At 62.5% G+C, this 18,515-nt stretch overlaps 1 protein-coding gene and 1 pseudogene across 2 annotated transcripts; one reads left to right on the top strand and one right to left on the bottom strand.

The window, feature by feature from the left end:
• On the bottom strand, window positions 1-6,654 carry LOC306816765 (antigen peptide transporter 2-like; annotated as a pseudogene). The gene is made up of 12 exons (XR_013777888.1): window positions 6,555-6,654; window positions 5,793-6,321; window positions 5,153-5,261; window positions 4,944-5,074; window positions 4,251-4,456; window positions 3,248-3,445; window positions 2,619-2,747; window positions 2,240-2,429; window positions 1,996-2,169; window positions 1,411-1,570; window positions 1,051-1,178; window positions 1-240 (listed from the first exon to the last, which is right to left on the bottom strand). The product of XR_013777888.1 is annotated as an antigen peptide transporter 2-like (transcript).
• A 421-nt stretch (window positions 6,655-7,075) lies between these two features.
• On the top strand, window positions 7,076-12,118 carry LOC306816768 (antigen peptide transporter 1-like). Its single transcript, XM_079333200.1, has 10 exons — window positions 7,076-7,198; window positions 7,543-7,645; window positions 7,730-8,075; window positions 8,295-8,492; window positions 9,013-9,141; window positions 9,441-9,648; window positions 10,047-10,220; window positions 10,667-10,826; window positions 11,410-11,546; window positions 11,984-12,118. Exons 1-9 carry the CDS (start codon window positions 7,102-7,104, stop codon window positions 11,507-11,509), a joined length of 1,515 nt encoding a protein of 504 aa, XP_079189326.1. The 5' UTR covers window positions 7,076-7,101; the 3' UTR covers window positions 11,510-11,546; window positions 11,984-12,118.
• Window positions 12,119-18,515: the final 6,397 nt, after the last annotated feature.

The raw sequence follows: 18,515 nt of genomic DNA, 5'->3' as shown, positions 1-18,515 counted from the left end.
TTACTCCCTGCCGGGTGCAGCCGCCTTCTCGCTGCCCATCCCGGGGGTGCCAGCGCTGCCCGCCCCGAGGAGCAGGCGGGCGTAGGCGCCGCGGCGCTGCCGCAGCTCGGCCGGTGTCCCGCTCTCGGCCACGGCGCCGCGCTCCAGCACCACCAGGCGGTCAGCGGCGTCCAGAACGCGCCCGCGGTGCGACACGACCAGCACGGTCTGTGCCAGCCCGGCGCGCACCCAGCGCTGTGCCTGCGGCCAGAGAAGCCTCATCCCATCCCGTCCAACTCAGCCCTGCACAGTCCCACCTGATCCCGCCCCACTGTGCCGTTCCTCAGTCCCGCACTAACCCCGTCATCCTTTTCTTACCATCCCACCTCCCTGTTCTCCATCCCATCCCCATGCCCACTGTCTCATCCTGTTCACACTATCCCATCTCGCTGTTCCATCCCACCAGCCCAACCCTTCCCAACACATTCCATCTCTCTGTCTTCTTTCCAGCACTCACATCCCATCCCAACTCATCCCATGGATCCCATCCCATCCCATCCCATGGATCCCATCCCAGTCCAGCCCAACCCAACCCAAACAATCTCAACCCAGCCCAACCCAACACATCTCATCCCATTCATCCCATCTCAACCCAGCCCAACCCAAACCATCTCAACCCAACTCATCCCATCTCAACCCAACCCAACTCATCCCATGCCATCCCAACACAACCCAACTCAACCCATCTCATCCCATCCCATCCCACCCATCCACCCCAGCCCATCCCATCCCATCCCATCCCATCCATCTCATCTCTCTGTCTTCATCCATTCTACTTTCCTGCCATCCTACACTCCCAGTCTCATTCCTATCCTACCATCCTGTCCTATTTCTACACCTTATTGAGCCACACCACCCATCCAACCCCCCATCTTCACCCTATCATTCTCACTCCACCCCATTATCCCCCATCCCTCCAGCCCCCATCCCACCCTTCCACTCTCATACCATCCCACCCCATTTCCACCAATTGCACCCCTATCCCACCCCCCTCCACCCCACCCCACTCACCGCCCCCTCGTCTCCATCATCCAGAGCCTCATCGAGGATGAGCAGGGTCGGCCGCCGGAGCAGAGCCCGGGCCAGGGCCAGGCGGCGCCGCTGCCCCGCTGCCAGCCGCCCCCCACGCTCGCCCACCTCTGGGGGAACCCATGGATCAGGGGGATCTGACCTCAAGGATCCCCACACTCCCCCAATCTCTGGGAGCAACCCATGGCATCAGGGGGATCTGAGCTCAAGGACCCCCCCACACCCACCATGCTCCCCCATCTCTGCCAGAGGATCTTTGGGATCAGGGGCTGCCCCATCGTCCCAGCTCTCACACCCCACGATGAAGCCCCAGGATTCCCCTGCTGTTCCCCCAGCTCTCACCAGTGTCCCAGCCTTGCTCCAGCCCCTGGATGAAGTCCATGGCTCCAGCAGCAGTGGCAGCCTCCTGCAGCTCTGACTCTGTGCAGTGCTCCAGCCCCAGCACGATGTTCTCACGGATTGTTCCAGAAAACAGGATGGGATCCTGCTCCACCAGCACCACCTGCCCCAGCCCCAAAACTTGTGATGCTGTCCAGGCTCTTGGTGTCCCCATCCTTGTTCCATGATCTCATCTCTCCTTGATGTCCCCATAGTCTCCATCCCTCCTCCCAATGTCCCCATCCCTCTTCCCAGTGTCCCGATCCCTGTCATCACCATTCCATTTCCCAGTGCTCCCATCCCATTTCCTGTTGTCCCCATCCTATTCCTGGTGTCCCCATCTGCCTTCCCAGTGTCCCCATCCCTGTCATCACCATTCCATTTCCCAGTGCTCCCATCCCATTTCCTGTTATCCCCATCCCATTCCTGCTGTGCCCATTCCTCTTCCCAGTGTCCCCATCCCTGCTCCTGATGTCCCCACCCATTCCTCCCTGCTCCCAGCTCTGTTTCAGTGTCCCCACTGTCCCCACCCCATCCCCAGTGTCCCACCTTGCGGTGCAGGTACTGGTGTTCATACTCTGGCAGTGGGATCCCATCCAGCAGCACCTTCCCCCTGCCAGGATCCCTCACCCTCCCCAGCAGTGCCACAGCCGTGCTCTTCCCGCTGCCATTGGGCCCCGCCAGCGCCGTCACCTCCCTGGGACGCACCTCAAAGGTCACATCCTGTGGGATGGGGACAGGTGATGCCAGAATTCCCACCCCTGGGAAAAACCCCAGGTTCCCCCAGACCCACCTTCAGCACAGGGTGCTCTGGGTTCCCAGGATATGTGAAGGAGACTTTTCTGAAAAGTGACGTGGCCCTGAAGCTCAGGGGGCTTCCGTGTCCCCCCGATGTCCCTGGTGGGTTTCTGATCCAGGTATTCCCAGATCTTCTGTCCAGCAGCTGCATTGGTCAGGAATTCATTGAAGCCGTAGAGCAGCACCTGGGGAGAAGGAAGGGGATGGCATGGGGATGGGCAGGAGCATGGATGGACAGACAGACATGTGGATTCCATGGTCAGGAATTCATTGAAACCATAGAGCAGCACCTGGGGAGAAGGAAGAGGATGGCACAGGGATGGGCAGGAACATGGATGGATGGACAGACAGACATGTGGATTCCATGGGATCACCTGGACATGACTGCCAACTGTGTCCTGGTACAGCAGGAAGGTGACAAGGACCCCAGGAGTGATGTGTCCATCACGGAGCTGCTGATGGCTCCGGAACAGCACCAGGACCCGGATGGTCAGGTGGAGCATCTGTGGGTGGCAACAGGGATACTGGTGTCCCCATTCTGCTCCTGGTGTCCCCATTCTGCTCCTGGTGTCCTCATTCCAGTCCTGGGGTCCCCATCTCACCCCTGATGTTCCCATCCTTTGTCCCAGTGTCCCCACTCTGCTTCTAATGTCACCGTTCTCATTCCTGGCACGCCCATTCCTGATCCCAATGTCCCTGTTCTGATGTCCCCATTCCTGGTGTCCCCATTCTGCTCTCAGTGCCCTCATCTCAGCTGCTGGTTTCCCATTCATGATCCCAATGTCCCTGTTCTGGTGTCCCCATTCCTGGTGTTCCCATTCTGCTCTCAGTGCCCTCATCTCAGCTGCTGGTTTCCCATTCCTGATCCCAATGTCCCTGTTCTGATGTCCCCATTCCTGGTGTTCCCATTCTGCTCTCAGTGCCCTCATCTCAGCTGCTGGTTTCCCATTCCTGATCCCAGTGTCTCCATTCCCTGGCATCCCCATTTCCAGTTCCCCCTGACCCTGTTGATGAGAGTGAAGAATGCCAGCTCCAGCTCTATCTGCTCCTTCAGCCTCAGCTCCTTGGCCAGGTTGTGGCTGTGTTGCTCCTCCTCCTCCTCCTCTGCCGAAAAGATCCGGATGGTCTCGATGGCAGCGACGGATTCCTGCACACCCGAGGCCGTCCGGGCAGATGCTTCCAGCATGGATTGCTGAAGTGCCTGTGGCAGCATTGGAGGCTCTCCAGCTGTCCCAGGTCACCTTCCTGGTCCATCATCCACGCCCTGTCCTCAGCATTCCCATTCCACCACACCCACTGCATCCCCACTTTTGCATTCCCACCGTCCCACACCCTTCTCCCACCCATTCTATCAGTCCTAATCCCACCATCCCCATCCCCACTCTCTCATCCCTGTTCCTACCATTCTCATTCCCAGCATCCCATTCCTCTGGTCTTCATCCCCACTCCCATCCCCCTGGGCCAAATCCAGTCACACCATCCCAACCCATCTCCCTATTTTATCCCATACCATTCCATCCCATCCCACCCCACCTGTCCAACCTGTCCCTTCCCCACCATCCCACTTTATCCCATCCCATCCCATCCCACTCCACCTGTCCTTTCCCCACCTTCCCACCTTATCCCATCCTTCTCTTCCATTCCATCCTCATGTCAGCATTCCCACCATCCCGTTCCCTTTGTCCTCATCCCCACTCCTATGTCCCTGGGTCAAATCCAGTCACACCATCCCATCCCATCCCATCCCATCCCATCCCATCCCATCCCATCCCATCCCACTATTCTCATCTCCACCATTCCCTTCCTTCCCCATGCCAGCACTCCCACCATCCCATTCCCTTGATCTCTGTCCCCTCTCATCCCACTATTCCCATCTCCATCATCTTCCTTCCCACTCTCCATCAACCCCATTCCATCCCCACCATCCATTCCCCTGGCCCCCATCCCAACTCTGTCATTCCCACCTGGGTGTCCCCCTCCCCCTCTTTCCCTCCCCTATTCCTGACCCGTTTCCGGGCGCTCTGGATACGGTGGGTGGTGATTTCAAGTGGCACCTCCAGCAGTGCCAGCAGTGCCAGGCCTGGTGCCAGCCCCACCATGAACACCCCAACCACCAGGGCCATCCCCAGGCTTCGCAGCAGATGGTTGGCTCCAGTGGGTGCTGCTGAGCACACCTGAGGCACCTCGGTGGAAAATCGAGCCAGGAGCTCAGCTGCAGGGTGGGAAAAGAGATTGGGATTGTGGTGGGTGGGGACAGGATGGAAATGATGTGATGGGGACCAGTGGGATGGTGGAATGGGATGGGACAGTGGAGATGAGATGGTGGGAATGGAGATGGTGAGATGGGGATGATGGGATGAAGCTGAGGACATGCAATGGGATGGAGAATAATGGGGATGGGAAATAATGGATAGAATGGGGAAGTGGGATTGGGACAGGATGAAACTTTGGGGTAGAATGAAGCCAGGAAGATAAGATGGGATGGGATGGGATGGGATGGGATGGGATGGGATGGGATGGGATGGGATGGGATGGGATGGGATGGGATGGGATGGGATGGGATGGGATGGGATGGGATGGGATAGGGACTGGGGGCTGGGATTGGATGCTAGGATGGGGACTCTGGTGACAGGATAGTTGGGATGGCATGGACAGGTGGGATGGGTCAGGTGGGCTGCAGCTGGACCGTGCCCTGTTACCTGCTGGCCTTCCCTGGAAGAAATCCAAGTCTTGGTGCACCAGGTGGGAAAAGAGCCGGAGGCTCAGCCTCTGACGGAGACGTGCTTTCAGCAGCAGGAAGAAGCACCCACGGCACCCAGAAAACAGCACACTGGGGGGACACGGGGACATGGTTGACATCAGGGATGTTGGGGACATGAGGACAGGCCCAGGGAATGCTGCAACCCACCTGGTGGCTCCAGCAGCTGCCACCATGCCAGCAGCTCCAGCGGTGAGTCCGTCCCCAGTGCCGATGGCATCCAGCACCTTCCCGGTGACATAGGGTCCCAGTGTCTCCCCTGGGGGTCACCAAGCCTGTGTCACCATGGGTGTGACCACTGACACGGGGACCCTGCCTTGTGAGGGGCAGCACCCAATCTGGGCAGTGGGGATCTAAGTTTGGGAAGGCACAACACGATTTGGGCGGGATATAAAGGGGCAGTTTAGAGGGGTCAGGAGCCAATATTGGGGATTAAGTGCCAAATTTAGGGGGTCAGTACCAATTTTAGGGGTCAGAACCTAAACATGGGAGATCAGGACCCAAGGCCTTGGAGGTCAACATTCATTTTTGGGCATCAGACGCTGAGTTTGAGGGTCAGCACCCAATTTTGGGGGTCAACACTTCAGTTTGCAGAGTCAGAACCCAATTTAGAGAGTCAGGACTCAATTTTGGCAGGGTCAGCACCCAGCTGAAGGTGTCAACTCCCAGTTTATGGAGGTCACCACACAATTTTAGGCTGGTCATCACCTATTTAGGCACTCAACACTCAATTTTTAGGGGCCAGCGTTCCAATTTGGGGCTGCAGAACCCAAATTTGGGTGTCACCCACCAATGGCCGCCAGCACGAGGCAGAGGACGGCAGCTCCGAGGACGTTCCGCTCCTCCCAGGTCAGTGCCAGAGCGCGCCAGACGGTGCCAGGAGCCTTGGGGACATCGCCGGGGGTCTCAGGGACACCGCCAGGGACCGGGGGAGCGGCCCAGGCCAGCTGGGCGAGTGCGGCAGCTGCGTGGGCGACCCCGAGCCAGGCGGGCGGGGCGGCCGCCAAGAGCCCCGGGCCGGCCCCGGGCGGGCCCAGGAGGGAGCGCAGGGTCCCGAAGGCTGCGGGGGTGGCGGCGACAGTCAGGGCGGCCGCGGTGGCCCCGGGGGGACGGCGGGGGGCGAGTAGCCAGGTGGCCACGACCAGGACGGGCAGGCGAAGGGCGGCTTCGAGCCATAAGCCCGCCACGCCCAGCGGAGCCAGCGGCGGTACCAGCGGCACCAGTAACACCAGTGCCAGGGCATCGGCCACCAGCAGGAGGCCGGGCAGGAGAGCAGCGGGTGGCAGCGCCATGGCGGGACCAGTACAGACCAGTGCTCCCTGTGTGGGAAGGATCAACAGGCTGAGAACTTACCAGTTAAAACCAATGAGCACTGGGGTGCTCCCCTGTCCACACCAGTGCTCCCAGTCTAGACGAGGGCGCGACCAGTTTTGTGCCCTGAGCTCAGCAGTCCATACCAGTGCTCCCAGTTCAGCTCGGGGCGCTCCCCAGTCCACAGAAGGCACTTCCCAGTCCAGCCCTCTCAGCTCCCCAGTCCACACGGGGCACTCACCAGTGCCCACCACTGCTCCCAGTTTAGCTCTCCGGTAGCTCCTAGAAAGATCCGTTAAGATTTCGCTTTCGAGTCCCCGCCTGTCCCGCTCTGCCCCGCCCCTCCCGCCCTCTCCACGCCCACACCACGCCCATTTCCCCGCCCAGACCCCGCCCCCCGCTTGCACCGCCCCCTCCGGCCCGCAACCCGCTCCGGCTCCGTCTACCTGGCAACCGATGACGTCACATACATGCCGGCCAATCAGCGGCGCTTATTCCGGGCCTGTGGGCGTGTCAGTTCCAGGGGATTCCCGCCGGCCCCGCCCCGCCCCCCGCGTGCCGTTTTCGGCTTTCCGGGAAATCGCGGCGCCTCCGGGAGCGGACCGGGCGCGATCGGGGAGGCACCAGGGCCATGAAGGACTAGGACACACCGGGAGCAGGAACGGAGCCCGCACGGAGCCTCCGGGACCCTCCGGAACCAACCGCCAGAAGAACCGGGAGCCAGCAGAACTCACCAGGATCCAGCAGGACTCACCGGGACCAGAGCAGGACGCACCCCCTGCCCCGTGATGTTTTCTCCCCAGATCCGACGGCTCCTGGCCCTGCTGGCCCCCGAGCGCGGGCGCTGGGCGCTGGTGGGGGGGCTGATGTCGGCTTCTGCCCTCGGTACGAGGGGACCCCGACCTGGGGAGGGCAGGACCCCTTGGAGGGGCTTCGGGATCTGATTTGGAGGGTTTGGACATAACTGTGCGGGGGCAGGACACGATGGGGGGTTGCAAGGCCAATTTTCGGGGTCAGAACCCAATTTGGGGGGAGGCAGGATCTGATTTGAGGGAGGTCAGAAACCAATTTGTGCATCGGGACCCAATTTAGAGGCAGCGAGCGCACAATTTGGGGGATCAGGATCCAATTTTGGGACTCAACACACAGTTTTGGGAGCCAGGATCCAGTTTTCAGGCTTCAGTCCCCAATTTAGGGGGAACCCCCACTTAAACACTGTGTCCCCGCAGGTGAGGTGGCCGCCCCGTACTTCACGGGCCGCGTCACTGACCGGGTGACAAAGGAGGACGCGACAGCGGCCGTGTGGCCCCTTGTGCTGGTGGGGCTGGGCAGGTGGGTGCCCCCGGAGCCGCGGGGACACGCCGAGGTGGCGGTGAGGCGGCGGTGACCCGCGGCCTGACCCCGCTGTCCCCGCAGTGCCATCGCCGAGCTGGCCTGTGACTGCAGCGCAGCGGTGGCGCTGACGCGGGCGCGGGAGCGGCTGCAGCGACGGGCGGTGGCCGCGGTGCTGCGCGGGGACGTGCCCGGGCCCGGGGGTCTCCTGGGGGACACGCCGGGCGCGGTGGCCGAGCGGGTGACAGGGGACGCCAGGGCGGCGCACGCGGCGCTGGCCGATATGGTGGTGCCGTTGCTGTGGGAGGTGACACGGGCAGTGTCGCTGCTGGCCACGGTGGCCTGGCTGTCCCCTCTGCTCGGTCTGCTCACGCTCCTGGCACTGCCGCTCTTCCTGCTGCTGCCGCGCGCCGTCGGAGCCATCCAGCGGGTACTGAGGGGACATGGGGTGTGAGGGGCCCTTGGGGACACCTCTCTGTCCCCAGTGTCACCTCCCTGACCCCCTTGCCACCTCCCTGCACCTTGAGTTCACTCCAAACCCTTCCTGTCCCCTTCCTGTGCCTGTTGTCACTTCCCCACGCCCACTGTCACCTCCTCCTGTCCCCCCAGCCCCCATCCCCATGGTGACCCCCTGTCCCTGTGTCCCCAGGACCTGGCCCGGCAGGTGCGGGTGGCAGAGGCCAGCACCGCTGCGGTGGCCCTGGAGTCCCTGGGGGCCGTGGGGACCGTCCGAGCCTTTGGGCACGAGGCTGGTGTCACCTCGTGGGTCCGGCAGCGCCTGGCCCAGCAGCACCAGCTGGAGAGGAGAGAGGCCCTGGCCTATGCAGCTGGGTGCTGGGCCAGTGGGGTATGGGGACACTGGGGACACGGGGCGATGAGGAACAGTGGCATGGGAATGGAACATGTGGTGGCACAGGGCTGGGGACAAGGGACGTGGTGGCAGCGGGCTGGGAGACATGGGAATGTGATGGTGGAATAGGGGACAGGGATGTGATGGTGTTGGAATAGGGGACACAGGGATGTAGCAGCAGGAGTCACATTGGGTATGGTGGCAGGGGGATGAAGACATGGGGATACAGGGACAGGAGATACAGTGACGGGGGCTGGGGAACACAAAGTAGCAAAGGGTCAGGGGACACAGGACATGGTGGCAGGACATGAGGAGCAGCAGTGTGGGGCCAGGGGATGTGGAAACATGGTGGCATGGGGCAGAGGGGTATGAGAATGGGTGGCCAGGGGAAGGTGACATGGTGGCCTGGGGCAGAGGGGTATGAGAATGGGTGGCCTGGGGAAGGGGGCATGGTGGCATGGGGCTGGGTGACACAGTGACATGAAGCTGGGCTGACAGCCTGTGTCTGTGTCTCCAGTTCCCTGCCCTGGCTCTGAAGCTGGCAGTGCTCATCTTGGGTGGATACTTGGTGACTGCAGGGACTGTCACCCCTGGGGAGCTGGTGGCCATCCTCATGTGCCAGCTACACTTCACCAAGGCTGTGGAGGTGATGAAAGTGTCCCCTACATGTCCCCAGTGTGTTCTTTCCTGTCCTCACTCCCATTCCCTGTGTCCCATGTCCCCCCACCACGTCCCCATGTCCCCACATGCTGGCAGTGATGTCCCCATACTCTCTTGGCCACGTTCCCATCCCTATCTCCTGTGTCCCCAGCCCCTCCCTGTTGTGCACCCTGCATGTCCTCAAGTTCTGTCACTTATGTCCCACTGTGCACTTGCCCCGTGTCACCTCATGTCTCCCTGTGTCCTCCTCATGTCCCTGTGTCCCCAATGTCCCCATGTCCCCAGATGGTGCTCTTGTACCTCCCATTCCTGGCCAAGGCTGTTGGCTCCTCTGAGACACTCCTGGAGCTGCTGGAGCAGGCCAGGACGGTGGCACCAGCAGGGCCACTGTCACCTGTCACCCCCCCGGGGCCAGGAGACCACATGGACTCCAGGCCTGTGCCTCAAGGATGTCTGGATGTCATACCCTGGGCAGCCCGAGCCAGTCCTCAAGGTGATGGTGGCAGAGGGGCAGGGGGACACATGGGGTATGGTGAATGTGGGGGAACATAGGACACAGTGGGACAAGGGGATATTGGGGACATGGGGACACATGGGGAGGATGTGGGGAAACATGGGACATGGGGGGGGGTATAGGACAGGGGCACAAGGGGATAGTGGAGATATGGGGGACAAGGGGATATTGGGGATATGGGGGGACAAGGGGATATTGGGGACATGGGGGACAAGGGGATATTGGGGACATGGGGGACAAGGGGATACTGGAGATATGGGGGGACAAGGGGATATTGGGGACACGCGGGGACAAGGGGGTAGTGGAGATATGAGGGGACAAGTGATTCTGGGGTCCCGCGGTCACCGGAGGGGTCGGTGCCATCTCTGTTCCGCCAGGGGGTGTCGCTGTCGCTGCGCCCCGGGGAGGTGGTGGCCGTGCTGGCGCCCCCTGGCGGCGGGAAGAGCTCGCTGGCGGCGGCGGCGCTGGGGCTGCGCCCCCTGGCGGGCGGGGCGGTGCTGCTGGACGGGATTCCCCTGAGCCCCCGCTCGGACCCTGCTCTGCGACAGCAGGTGACACCCGCGGGCCACCCTGCATCACCATCCACCCCTGTCACCAAACCTCTGTGGCCACCTTGTTGTCCCCCCCAGCTCCTCACAGCCATCCCTGGTCCTCAACAGGTCCCCACTGCTGTCCCCAGGTCATTCCTGTGCCCCTGCTGCCACCCCGAGGTCACCAGTGGGTGCCTCAGTGCCAGCCCCTGGGTCCCCAATTCCACTCCTCTGTCACAAGTGGGTTACCATGGCTACCCCCAGCTCAGCCATTGTCCCAACAGCCATGACCCCCGTGTCACCCTGTGTCCTCAGCACGCCCCCACTGCCACCTCCAGGTCCCTCTTGTGTTCCCAGCATTTCTTCACAGCCACCCCTTTGTCATCCAGCCTCACCACGGCCCTGTCACTACCCCATGTCCTGTCCTTGTCCCTGCTCAGTCCCTGCATGGTGCCCTGTCCCCACAGGTGGCCGGTGTCCCGCAGTGCCCGTCCCTCTTCTCTCGCTCCCTCAGCGCCAACATCACTCTGGGCTGGGGACACAAGGAGGGGACCCAGGTGGTGGCAGCAGCACAGAGGGTGGGGGTGCACACCTGGGCCAAACAGCTGCCACGTGGCTACGACACAGGTACAGCAAGTGTCCCCATGGTCCCCCTGTAGTGTCCCCAGTGTGTGCCAAAGGTGCCTTACAAGTGTCCCAGCAATGTGTCCAAGGTGTCCCCTTGGTCTCCCCAGTGTGTCCCTGTTGTGACCCCATGATGTTCCCGTGATGTCACATCACTATCCCCACAGTCTCCCCACCTGTTCCCTGACTGTCCCCATGCCATCCCCTCCATGTCCTGTCTGTGTCCTCACTGTCCCCTTGCTGTCCTGTCTCTGTTCTCCCTGTGCACCCCAGAGCTGGGTGTGCAGGGGGTGTAGCTTCCTAACATGTCCCAGTGTCTCCCCTTGGTGTCCCAAATCTGTCTCCACCATGTCACTTCAGTGTCCCCATGCTGTCACCACAGTGTCCTGTTGTCCCCTCGCTGTCCACCCTCAATTCCCCACGGTGTCCCCTCTGTCCCCTCCCTGTCCCCGGGTGCACAGTGGGTGTGGCTCCCCAATATGTCCCTGTGATATCCCCACGGTGTCACCTCACCGTCCCTGTGATGTCCCCATGGTGTCCCCTCGCTGTCCCTGTGGTGTCCCCACGGTGTCCCCTCTGTCCCCAGAGGTGGGCCCGCGGGGGATGCAGCTGTCAGGGGGACAGGCCCAGGGGGTGGCACTGGCCCGGGCGCTGCTCAGGACCCCCCGGGTGCTGGTGCTGGATGAGCCCACGCGGGCACTGGACCCCGTGATCCGACTGCAGGTAGGTCACAGCCTTGTCCCTGTGTCCCATGGCCCCATCCCCCGGGTCCCCTGGGTCCCCTTGTCCTCTGGGTCCTCACTCCTTGTGTCCCCTGGGTCCCCAGTCCCCATGTCCCCTTGGTTGCTGCCCCTCATGTCACCTAGGGTCTCCTAGGTCACCAAATTCCCTGGGTCCCTTTGGTATCCCCTAGGTCCCTTCCTTGGCCCTTGGGTCCCCACTCCCCATGTCCTTTGTGTCCCCAATCCTTGTGTCCCCTACATGCCCCAGGTCCCCTCTGTTCCCACTCCCTGTGTCCCCTTGGTTGCTGCCCCCCATGTCCCCTGGGGTGCCCTGGGCCACCAAATCCCCTGGCCCCCATGTCCCCACTCCCCGGGTCCTTGGCTGTGCTTCCCCCCGTGTCCCCGCTGTGTCCCCCCGTGTCCCCCGTGTCCCCGCAGGTGGAGCAGGAGCTGCTGCGTCCGGGCGGTGCCGGCCCGGGGGAGGGGCCGGCGGTGCTGCTGGTCACAGGGCGACTGGCACTGGCCCAAAAGGCTCCCAGGGTGGCCCTGCTGGAGGGGGGGCGGCTGCGGGAGCTGCGGAGCCCTGAGGAGCTCAGGAGCCTCCCGTGGGGGACAGCGGGGGACACTGGGGATGGGGAGGGGGACACCGGGCAGGGACAGTGAGAACAGGGGTGAGGGGCAGCGGAGAATGGGGACACCGTGGGGGAGGGGGTGTGACAGTGAGCGGGTCAATCGATATTCAGATCTGTGTATCAATAAATCGATAAGCCAAGCAATAAACGCGTCGGGAGGGGGAGGGGCCGGGACCCCCCCCGGCTGGGCCCCGCGGCCCCTCCCCCTCCATGAGCTCATCGTGTTGATGGAGAAAATTCCTTGGCGGGGGCGGTGGGCACGGGGGGGACACGGGGGGGGGACATCGGGACACGGGGTGCCCCCCCACTCTGCCCCTCCCCCCCCGCCTTTTGAGGGGTCCCAGGAGCCCCCCCCGCTGTTGTTGCTGCCGGGGCAGAGTCACGGCCACGCCCAGACTGGGAGCACTGGGAGGGGTTGTGCTGGGACACTGGGATGAGCTGTACTGGTGTTACTGGGAGCCCTGGGTCAGTCTGTGCCGCATTGCTGGTGTTACTGGGAGCATTTGGACAGACTGGGAGGACTGGGATGGGCTGTGCCATGTTACTGGTGTCACTGGGAACATCAGGGTTAGGTTTACTCGTGTTACTGGGATCACTGGGACTGACTATACTGGGATGGGCTTTCCCATGTTACTGGTGTCACTGGAATGGGCCATGCTGGTGTTACTGGGAGAACTGGGGTGCACTGTGCCACATTACTGGCGTCACTGGGAGCATTGGGGCAGGCTATACTGGTGTTACTGGGATCACTGGGACCGACTATACTGGGATGGGCTTTCCCATGTTACTGGTGTCACTGGGATGGGCCATACTAGTGGTACTGGTAGTCATGGGTCATTCTGTGCCATTTTACTGGGCTTACTGGGAGCTAGAGGGTAGGAGTTACTGGTGCTCCTGGGAGCACTGGGATGAACTGGGCAGTGCTCTTGGGAGCACTGGGAGGAGGTGTCCTGTGTTACTGGTGTTACTGGTGGGACTGGGATGAGGTGTAGGACAGGTCCTGTGCTACTGGGACCACTGGGATGTGCTGTGCCAGTGTTAGTGGTGTCACTGGGAGCACTGGGATGTGTTGTGCCAGTGTTAGTGGTGTCACTGGGAGCACTGGGATGTGCTGTGTCGGTGTTACTGGTGTCACTGGGAGCACTGGGATGTGCTGTGCCAGTGTTAGTGGTGTCACTGGGAGCACTGGGATGTGTTGTGCCAGTGTTACTGGTGTCACTGGGAGCACTGGGATGTGCTATGTTGCTGTTACTGGTGTCACTGGGAGCACTGGGATGTGCTGTGCCAGTGTTAGTGGTGTCACTGGGAGCAGTGGGATGGACTAGACTGGGGTCCTTGTGAGCTGGGAGTCAGGCTGAGGCACATTGCTGGTGTCACTGGGAGCACTGGGATGTACTGTGTCGGTGTTACTGGTGTCACTGGGGGCACTGGGGTGGACTGCACTGGGGTTCTCATGAGCCGGGGGGTCAGTTGAGGCACGTTACTGGTGTCACTGGGAGCACTGGGATGTGCTGTGCCAGTGTTACTGGTGTCACTGGGAGCACTGGTGTCACTGGGACGTGCTGCACTGGGGCTCTCATGAGCCAGGGTCAGTCTGAGGCGCGTTACTGGTGTCACTGGGAAGTGCTGTGCTGGTGTCACTGGTGTCACTGGGATGTGCTGTGCTGGTGTCCCTGGTGTCACTGGTGTCACTGGGATGTGCTGTGCCAGTGTCACTGGTGTCACTGGGATGTGCTGTGCTGTTGTCACTGGTGTCACTGGTGTCACTGGGATGTGCTGTGCTGGTGTCACTGGTGTCACTGGGATGGCTGCACTGGGGCTCTCATGAGCCGGGCTCAGTCTGAGGCGCGTTACTGGTGTCACTGGGAGCACTGGGAGCACTGGGATGTGCTGTGCTGGTGTCACTGGTGTCACTGGGATGGCTGCACTGGGGCTCTCATGAGCCGGGCTCAGTCAGTTACTGGTGGCCCAGGCCCCGCCCCCGGCCCCGCCCCCCTCGGGCCGCCCCGCCCCCCAGAGCGCGAACGCAGCGAGACCGGCCGGAGGTTCTGGGGGGACTGGGAGGGACTGGGGGGTCGCTGGGGGGGCGCAGGGGCGACACTGGGATGTGACTGGGCGGGGCTTGGGAGAACTGGGCAGGACTGGGGGGCACGGAGAGAACTGGGGCAAACTGGGGGGAATTGGAGGCACTGGGAGGGACTGGGGAGGATTGGGAGAACTGAGAGGGACTGGAAGGGACTGGGAGGGACTGGGAGGAACAGGGGGGAGCTGGAGGGACTGTGGGAATGGGGGGGACTGGGGGAACTGGGGGGCACTGGGGGAGACTGGAGGAATTGGGGTGCACTGGGGGGAACAGGCGACACTCTCAGCTCTGGGGGAACTGTGGGGTTTGGGGTACTTGGAGGGACTGGGAGGGGTCACTGGTGGTTACTGGAGAGTCGCTGGGGTTACTGGGAGGTGCTGTGGGTTGCGGTGTCTGTCTGTCTCCAGGAATGTCCCCACAGGTGTCCCTCATGTCGCCACGGGTCTCCCTGTGCCCCCCCTGGTGTGTGTCCCTGTGTTCTTCAGGTGTCCCCAGAGATGTTCCCATGTCCCCTACTGGTGTCCATGTGTCCCCGGGAATGTCCCCTGGGTGTCCCCCCGATGTCTCTCTCTCTCCTCTGTGTCACCGTGGGTGTCCCCAAGATGTCCCTGTCCCCCCATGGGTGTTCCCTGTGCTTCACGCGTGTCCTTTGTGTGACCCCAGGGTGACTCCACATCCTCCCCGTGGCTTGGACATCCCCACAGCTGTCCCTATGTTCTTTATTGTCCCCATGTGTGTCCCCACATCCTCGTGATATGTGCCTGTGTGCCCTAGCTGTCCCCATAGGTGTCCCTGTGTCCCCCCGTGGGTGCCCCACGGCTGTCCCCGTGTTTTCCCGTGGTCAATCCCCATGTCCCCGTTTTCCCCCAGGACGATGCCGGTGACGCTGGAACTGCGGCTCCTCCTGCTGGCACTGGCGCTGCGGGGTGGGAGCAGTGTCCCCCTCAGTGTCCCCTCAGTGTCCCCCTCAGTGTCCCCTGCCACGTCTCCCCCCGAGCCACCCGAGACGTGCGGGACAGCGCTGGCCGATGTGCTGCGGCGGCTGCGGGAGCTCGAGGGACACGCGCGGGCGCTGAGGGGACACTGCGGGGACACGGGGGGACCCCAGGCCGGCACAGGTGACAGCGGGCAAGGAGGAGAGCACGGGGGCGGCAGGGGGACACGGGGGGCAGGGGAGTCAAAGGGACAGGGAGGGGACATGGCATAATCTAGGCTGGGACAGGTAACAGAGAGCAGTGACATGGAGGGGACACGGAAGGGGACAGTGAAGGACGGGGGGGACATAGAGAAACACTGGGGGGTCACTGGGTGGTCATTGGGGGGGTCACTGGGTGGTCATTGGAGGGTCATTGGGGGTCACTGGGCTGGTCATTGGGGGGATCACTGGAGGAGTCCTGGGGGTGTCACTGGGGGTCACGCCCGTGTCCCCCAAGCCGCTCGGTGCAGCTCTGTGCGCCCCCTGCCGGCGGGGGCTGTTCCTGCCCCGCCCCCTCGGGCGAGGCCCCGCCCCCTTCCCCGCCCCCCCCCGTGTTCCCCGGCTGCAGTGACCAGGGCCGGTGCGAGCGCGGGCGCTGCCGCTGCTTCCCGGGCTCCAGCGGCCCCGACTGTGCCACCCCCGCCTGTGCTCCGGGCTGGGGCGGGACCCGCTGCGACATCGGTGCGTCCCAACGCCCCCCAGTGCTCCCAGCACCTCCCATCGCCCCCAGCTCAGTGTGTACCCCGGGGTGGGAGGGGACACTGCGGTGACATCGGGGGCTCCCCAGTGCTCCCGGTGCCCCCCAGTGACACCAATGCCCCCTCCTCCCCTCCCATCCTGGGGGGACCCTACTGTGACACCAGTGCGTACCCAGCTGTTCCCAGTGCCCTTCAGAGTTCCTCCAGTGCTCCCATCCCAGTGCTCCCAGTACACCCCCACTTCTCTCCCCATCCATGAGGGGCTCTCGTGCCACCTCAGTGTGTCCCCAAGTGTCCCTATGTGCCACTCCCAGTGCCCTCTAGTGCCTCCCAGTGCCCCCATCCCATTGTGTCCCCAGTGTGTCCCTGGCACGTCCTAGGGTGTTCCCAGGGTGTCCCCACCCCCTAGATGCCCCATCCCAGGGTGTCACTGTGGTGTCCCCCATCCCATGGGTGTCCCCTAATGTCCCCATGGTGTCCCTGCGCTGTCCCCTCAGAGGTGCCCTGGGTGACACCACGGCTGGCCTCCCGCACCCCGACATCCCTGCGCATCACCTGGCCCCAGCCCCTCACTCCTCCTGATGGCCACCGGGTGACACTTGTCCCCCTGTGAGTGGGGACACAGGGGACATGGGGGTGGGGCCGTGAGGATGGGGCAGGGACAGAGGGAAACAGGGACATGGAAGGGGCAAGCCCCCAGTGCCACCCGTATGGTCACAAAGGGATGACCCCAATATGTCCCCAAATCATTGCCATGTGTCCCCATGCTGTTCTCAGTGGAATCCCCTATGTGTCCCAAACATGTCCCCCATAAGCTCCCCTCAGTGTGTCCCAAACCTGTGCCCAGTGCATCCCCCCAGCACGTCCCCAGTGTGATCCCAGTTTGTCCTGTGGTGTCCTCAGCCTGTGTCCAGTGTGTCCCCAGTGTCCCTACGGTGTCTCCACCGTGCTCCCAATGTGTTCCCGTGGTGTCCCCAACACGTCCCTAATGAGACATCACACTCTGTCCTCATTGTGTCCCCAACATGTTTCCAATGTGTCCCTGAGTTCCCAACATGTTCCTAAGGTGTCCCCAGTGTGTCCCCAGTGTGTCCCCCTGATGTCCCCATGGTTTCCCCCCCATCCCCTCACACTGTCCCCATCCCCAGGATGACCCTGTGGCCATGACAACACACGAACTGCCCAGCTCTGCTGTCACCTTCTCAGTGACAGGGCTGTCCCCAGGCTGCCCCTTCGAGCTGCTGGTCCAAGCCAGGAGGGAGCCACACCTGGGGGCACCCGGGGTCCTGCATCTGCGCACAGGTGGGACACTTGGGGACACCACTGGGACACCTGGGAACACCTTGGGAACAGGGAGGGGGTGGGGCAACAGGGACAGGGTGGGAATGGCTTGGAGATGAGGATGGAGAGGGCCTGAGCTCCTGCACCTCTGCACAGGTGGGGACACCTGGGGACAAGACAGGCGGCACTGAGATGGAGTTAGGGACACAGCAGGGACAGGAATGGGAGTGGGGATGGCAGGACAGGAGTGGGGACAGCAGGTGGCACAGGGACAGGGACAGGGTGGCACACAGATGGCAGTGGGAACAGGGATGGCACCAGGATGGGGACAGTGATGACATGGGGTCACCATGGGGGGCAGGGATAGCAAGGGGACAAGAGTGGGGTTGGGGATGGCATGGGCATTGGGACAGGGATGAGAGGCAAAGGGACAGTGATAGAGCAGTGTCACAGTTCAGGGGACAGCCCAGATGAGTGGTGAGAAATGGCACAGGGATGGTGACAGCATGGGAACAGTGTGGCATTGAACAGAGATGGGATGGCACAAGGATGGGGTTGGGGACACCAATGACATGGCCTGGGGGGTGGGGACAAGGATGAAAGCAGAGATGCCAGGGGAACAGGGATAGGGGTGGCATGGACATGGATACAGGGGGTAAGATGGACATGGGGACATGGGTGGGACCGGGATGGGATAGGGATTGGGACAGGGATGTCCCCCAGGGACTCTCTGCCACGATTGGTGACATGGGTCCCCTTTGCTCCACAGCACTCATCCTGCCTGTGCCCCACTATGAGGGGCCACCTCAGGGCTCTCTGGGGTCCCCAGCAGTGGCACCATCAGCCCGAGGGCCCCCAGAGTCCCCAGGATCACCAGTGTCACCCATATCACCAGACTTGTCCTCAGGGTCAGCCACATCTTTGGGGTCACCAGCCTCCCCCAAGGGTCCAGCATCCGCAGTAGCTCGAGGGTCCCTGGGACCCCCAGCACCCTCAAGGTCATCAGTGTCACCAGAATCCCCAGAGTCACCAGCATCACCAGAATTCCCAGGGTCATCAGTGTCACCAGATTTCTCAGTGTCACCAGTGTCCCCAGAGTCCCCAGTGTTTCCAGGCTCCACTCCACCGCCATGGTCCCCGGTGTCCCCACTGTCCCCGGGCATCCCCTCCCTGCAGGACCTGGTGGCCAGGCTGTCCACACACAGTGGCTCCCTGCTCCAGCATCTCGAGAGCCACCTTAGGGCCACCAACTACCCACTCAATGGCAACAGACAGTGCCAGGGGTGGCCCGTGCCATCCT

Source organism: Erithacus rubecula, assembly GCF_903797595.1.
Source record: "Erithacus rubecula genome assembly, contig: scaffold_88_arrow_ctg1, whole genome shotgun sequence".
Classification (NCBI taxonomy): Eukaryota; Metazoa; Chordata; class Aves; order Passeriformes; family Muscicapidae; genus Erithacus; species Erithacus rubecula.
The sequence above is the reverse complement of the archived record's forward strand: the minus strand, read 5'-3'. Positions and strand labels throughout refer to the sequence as shown.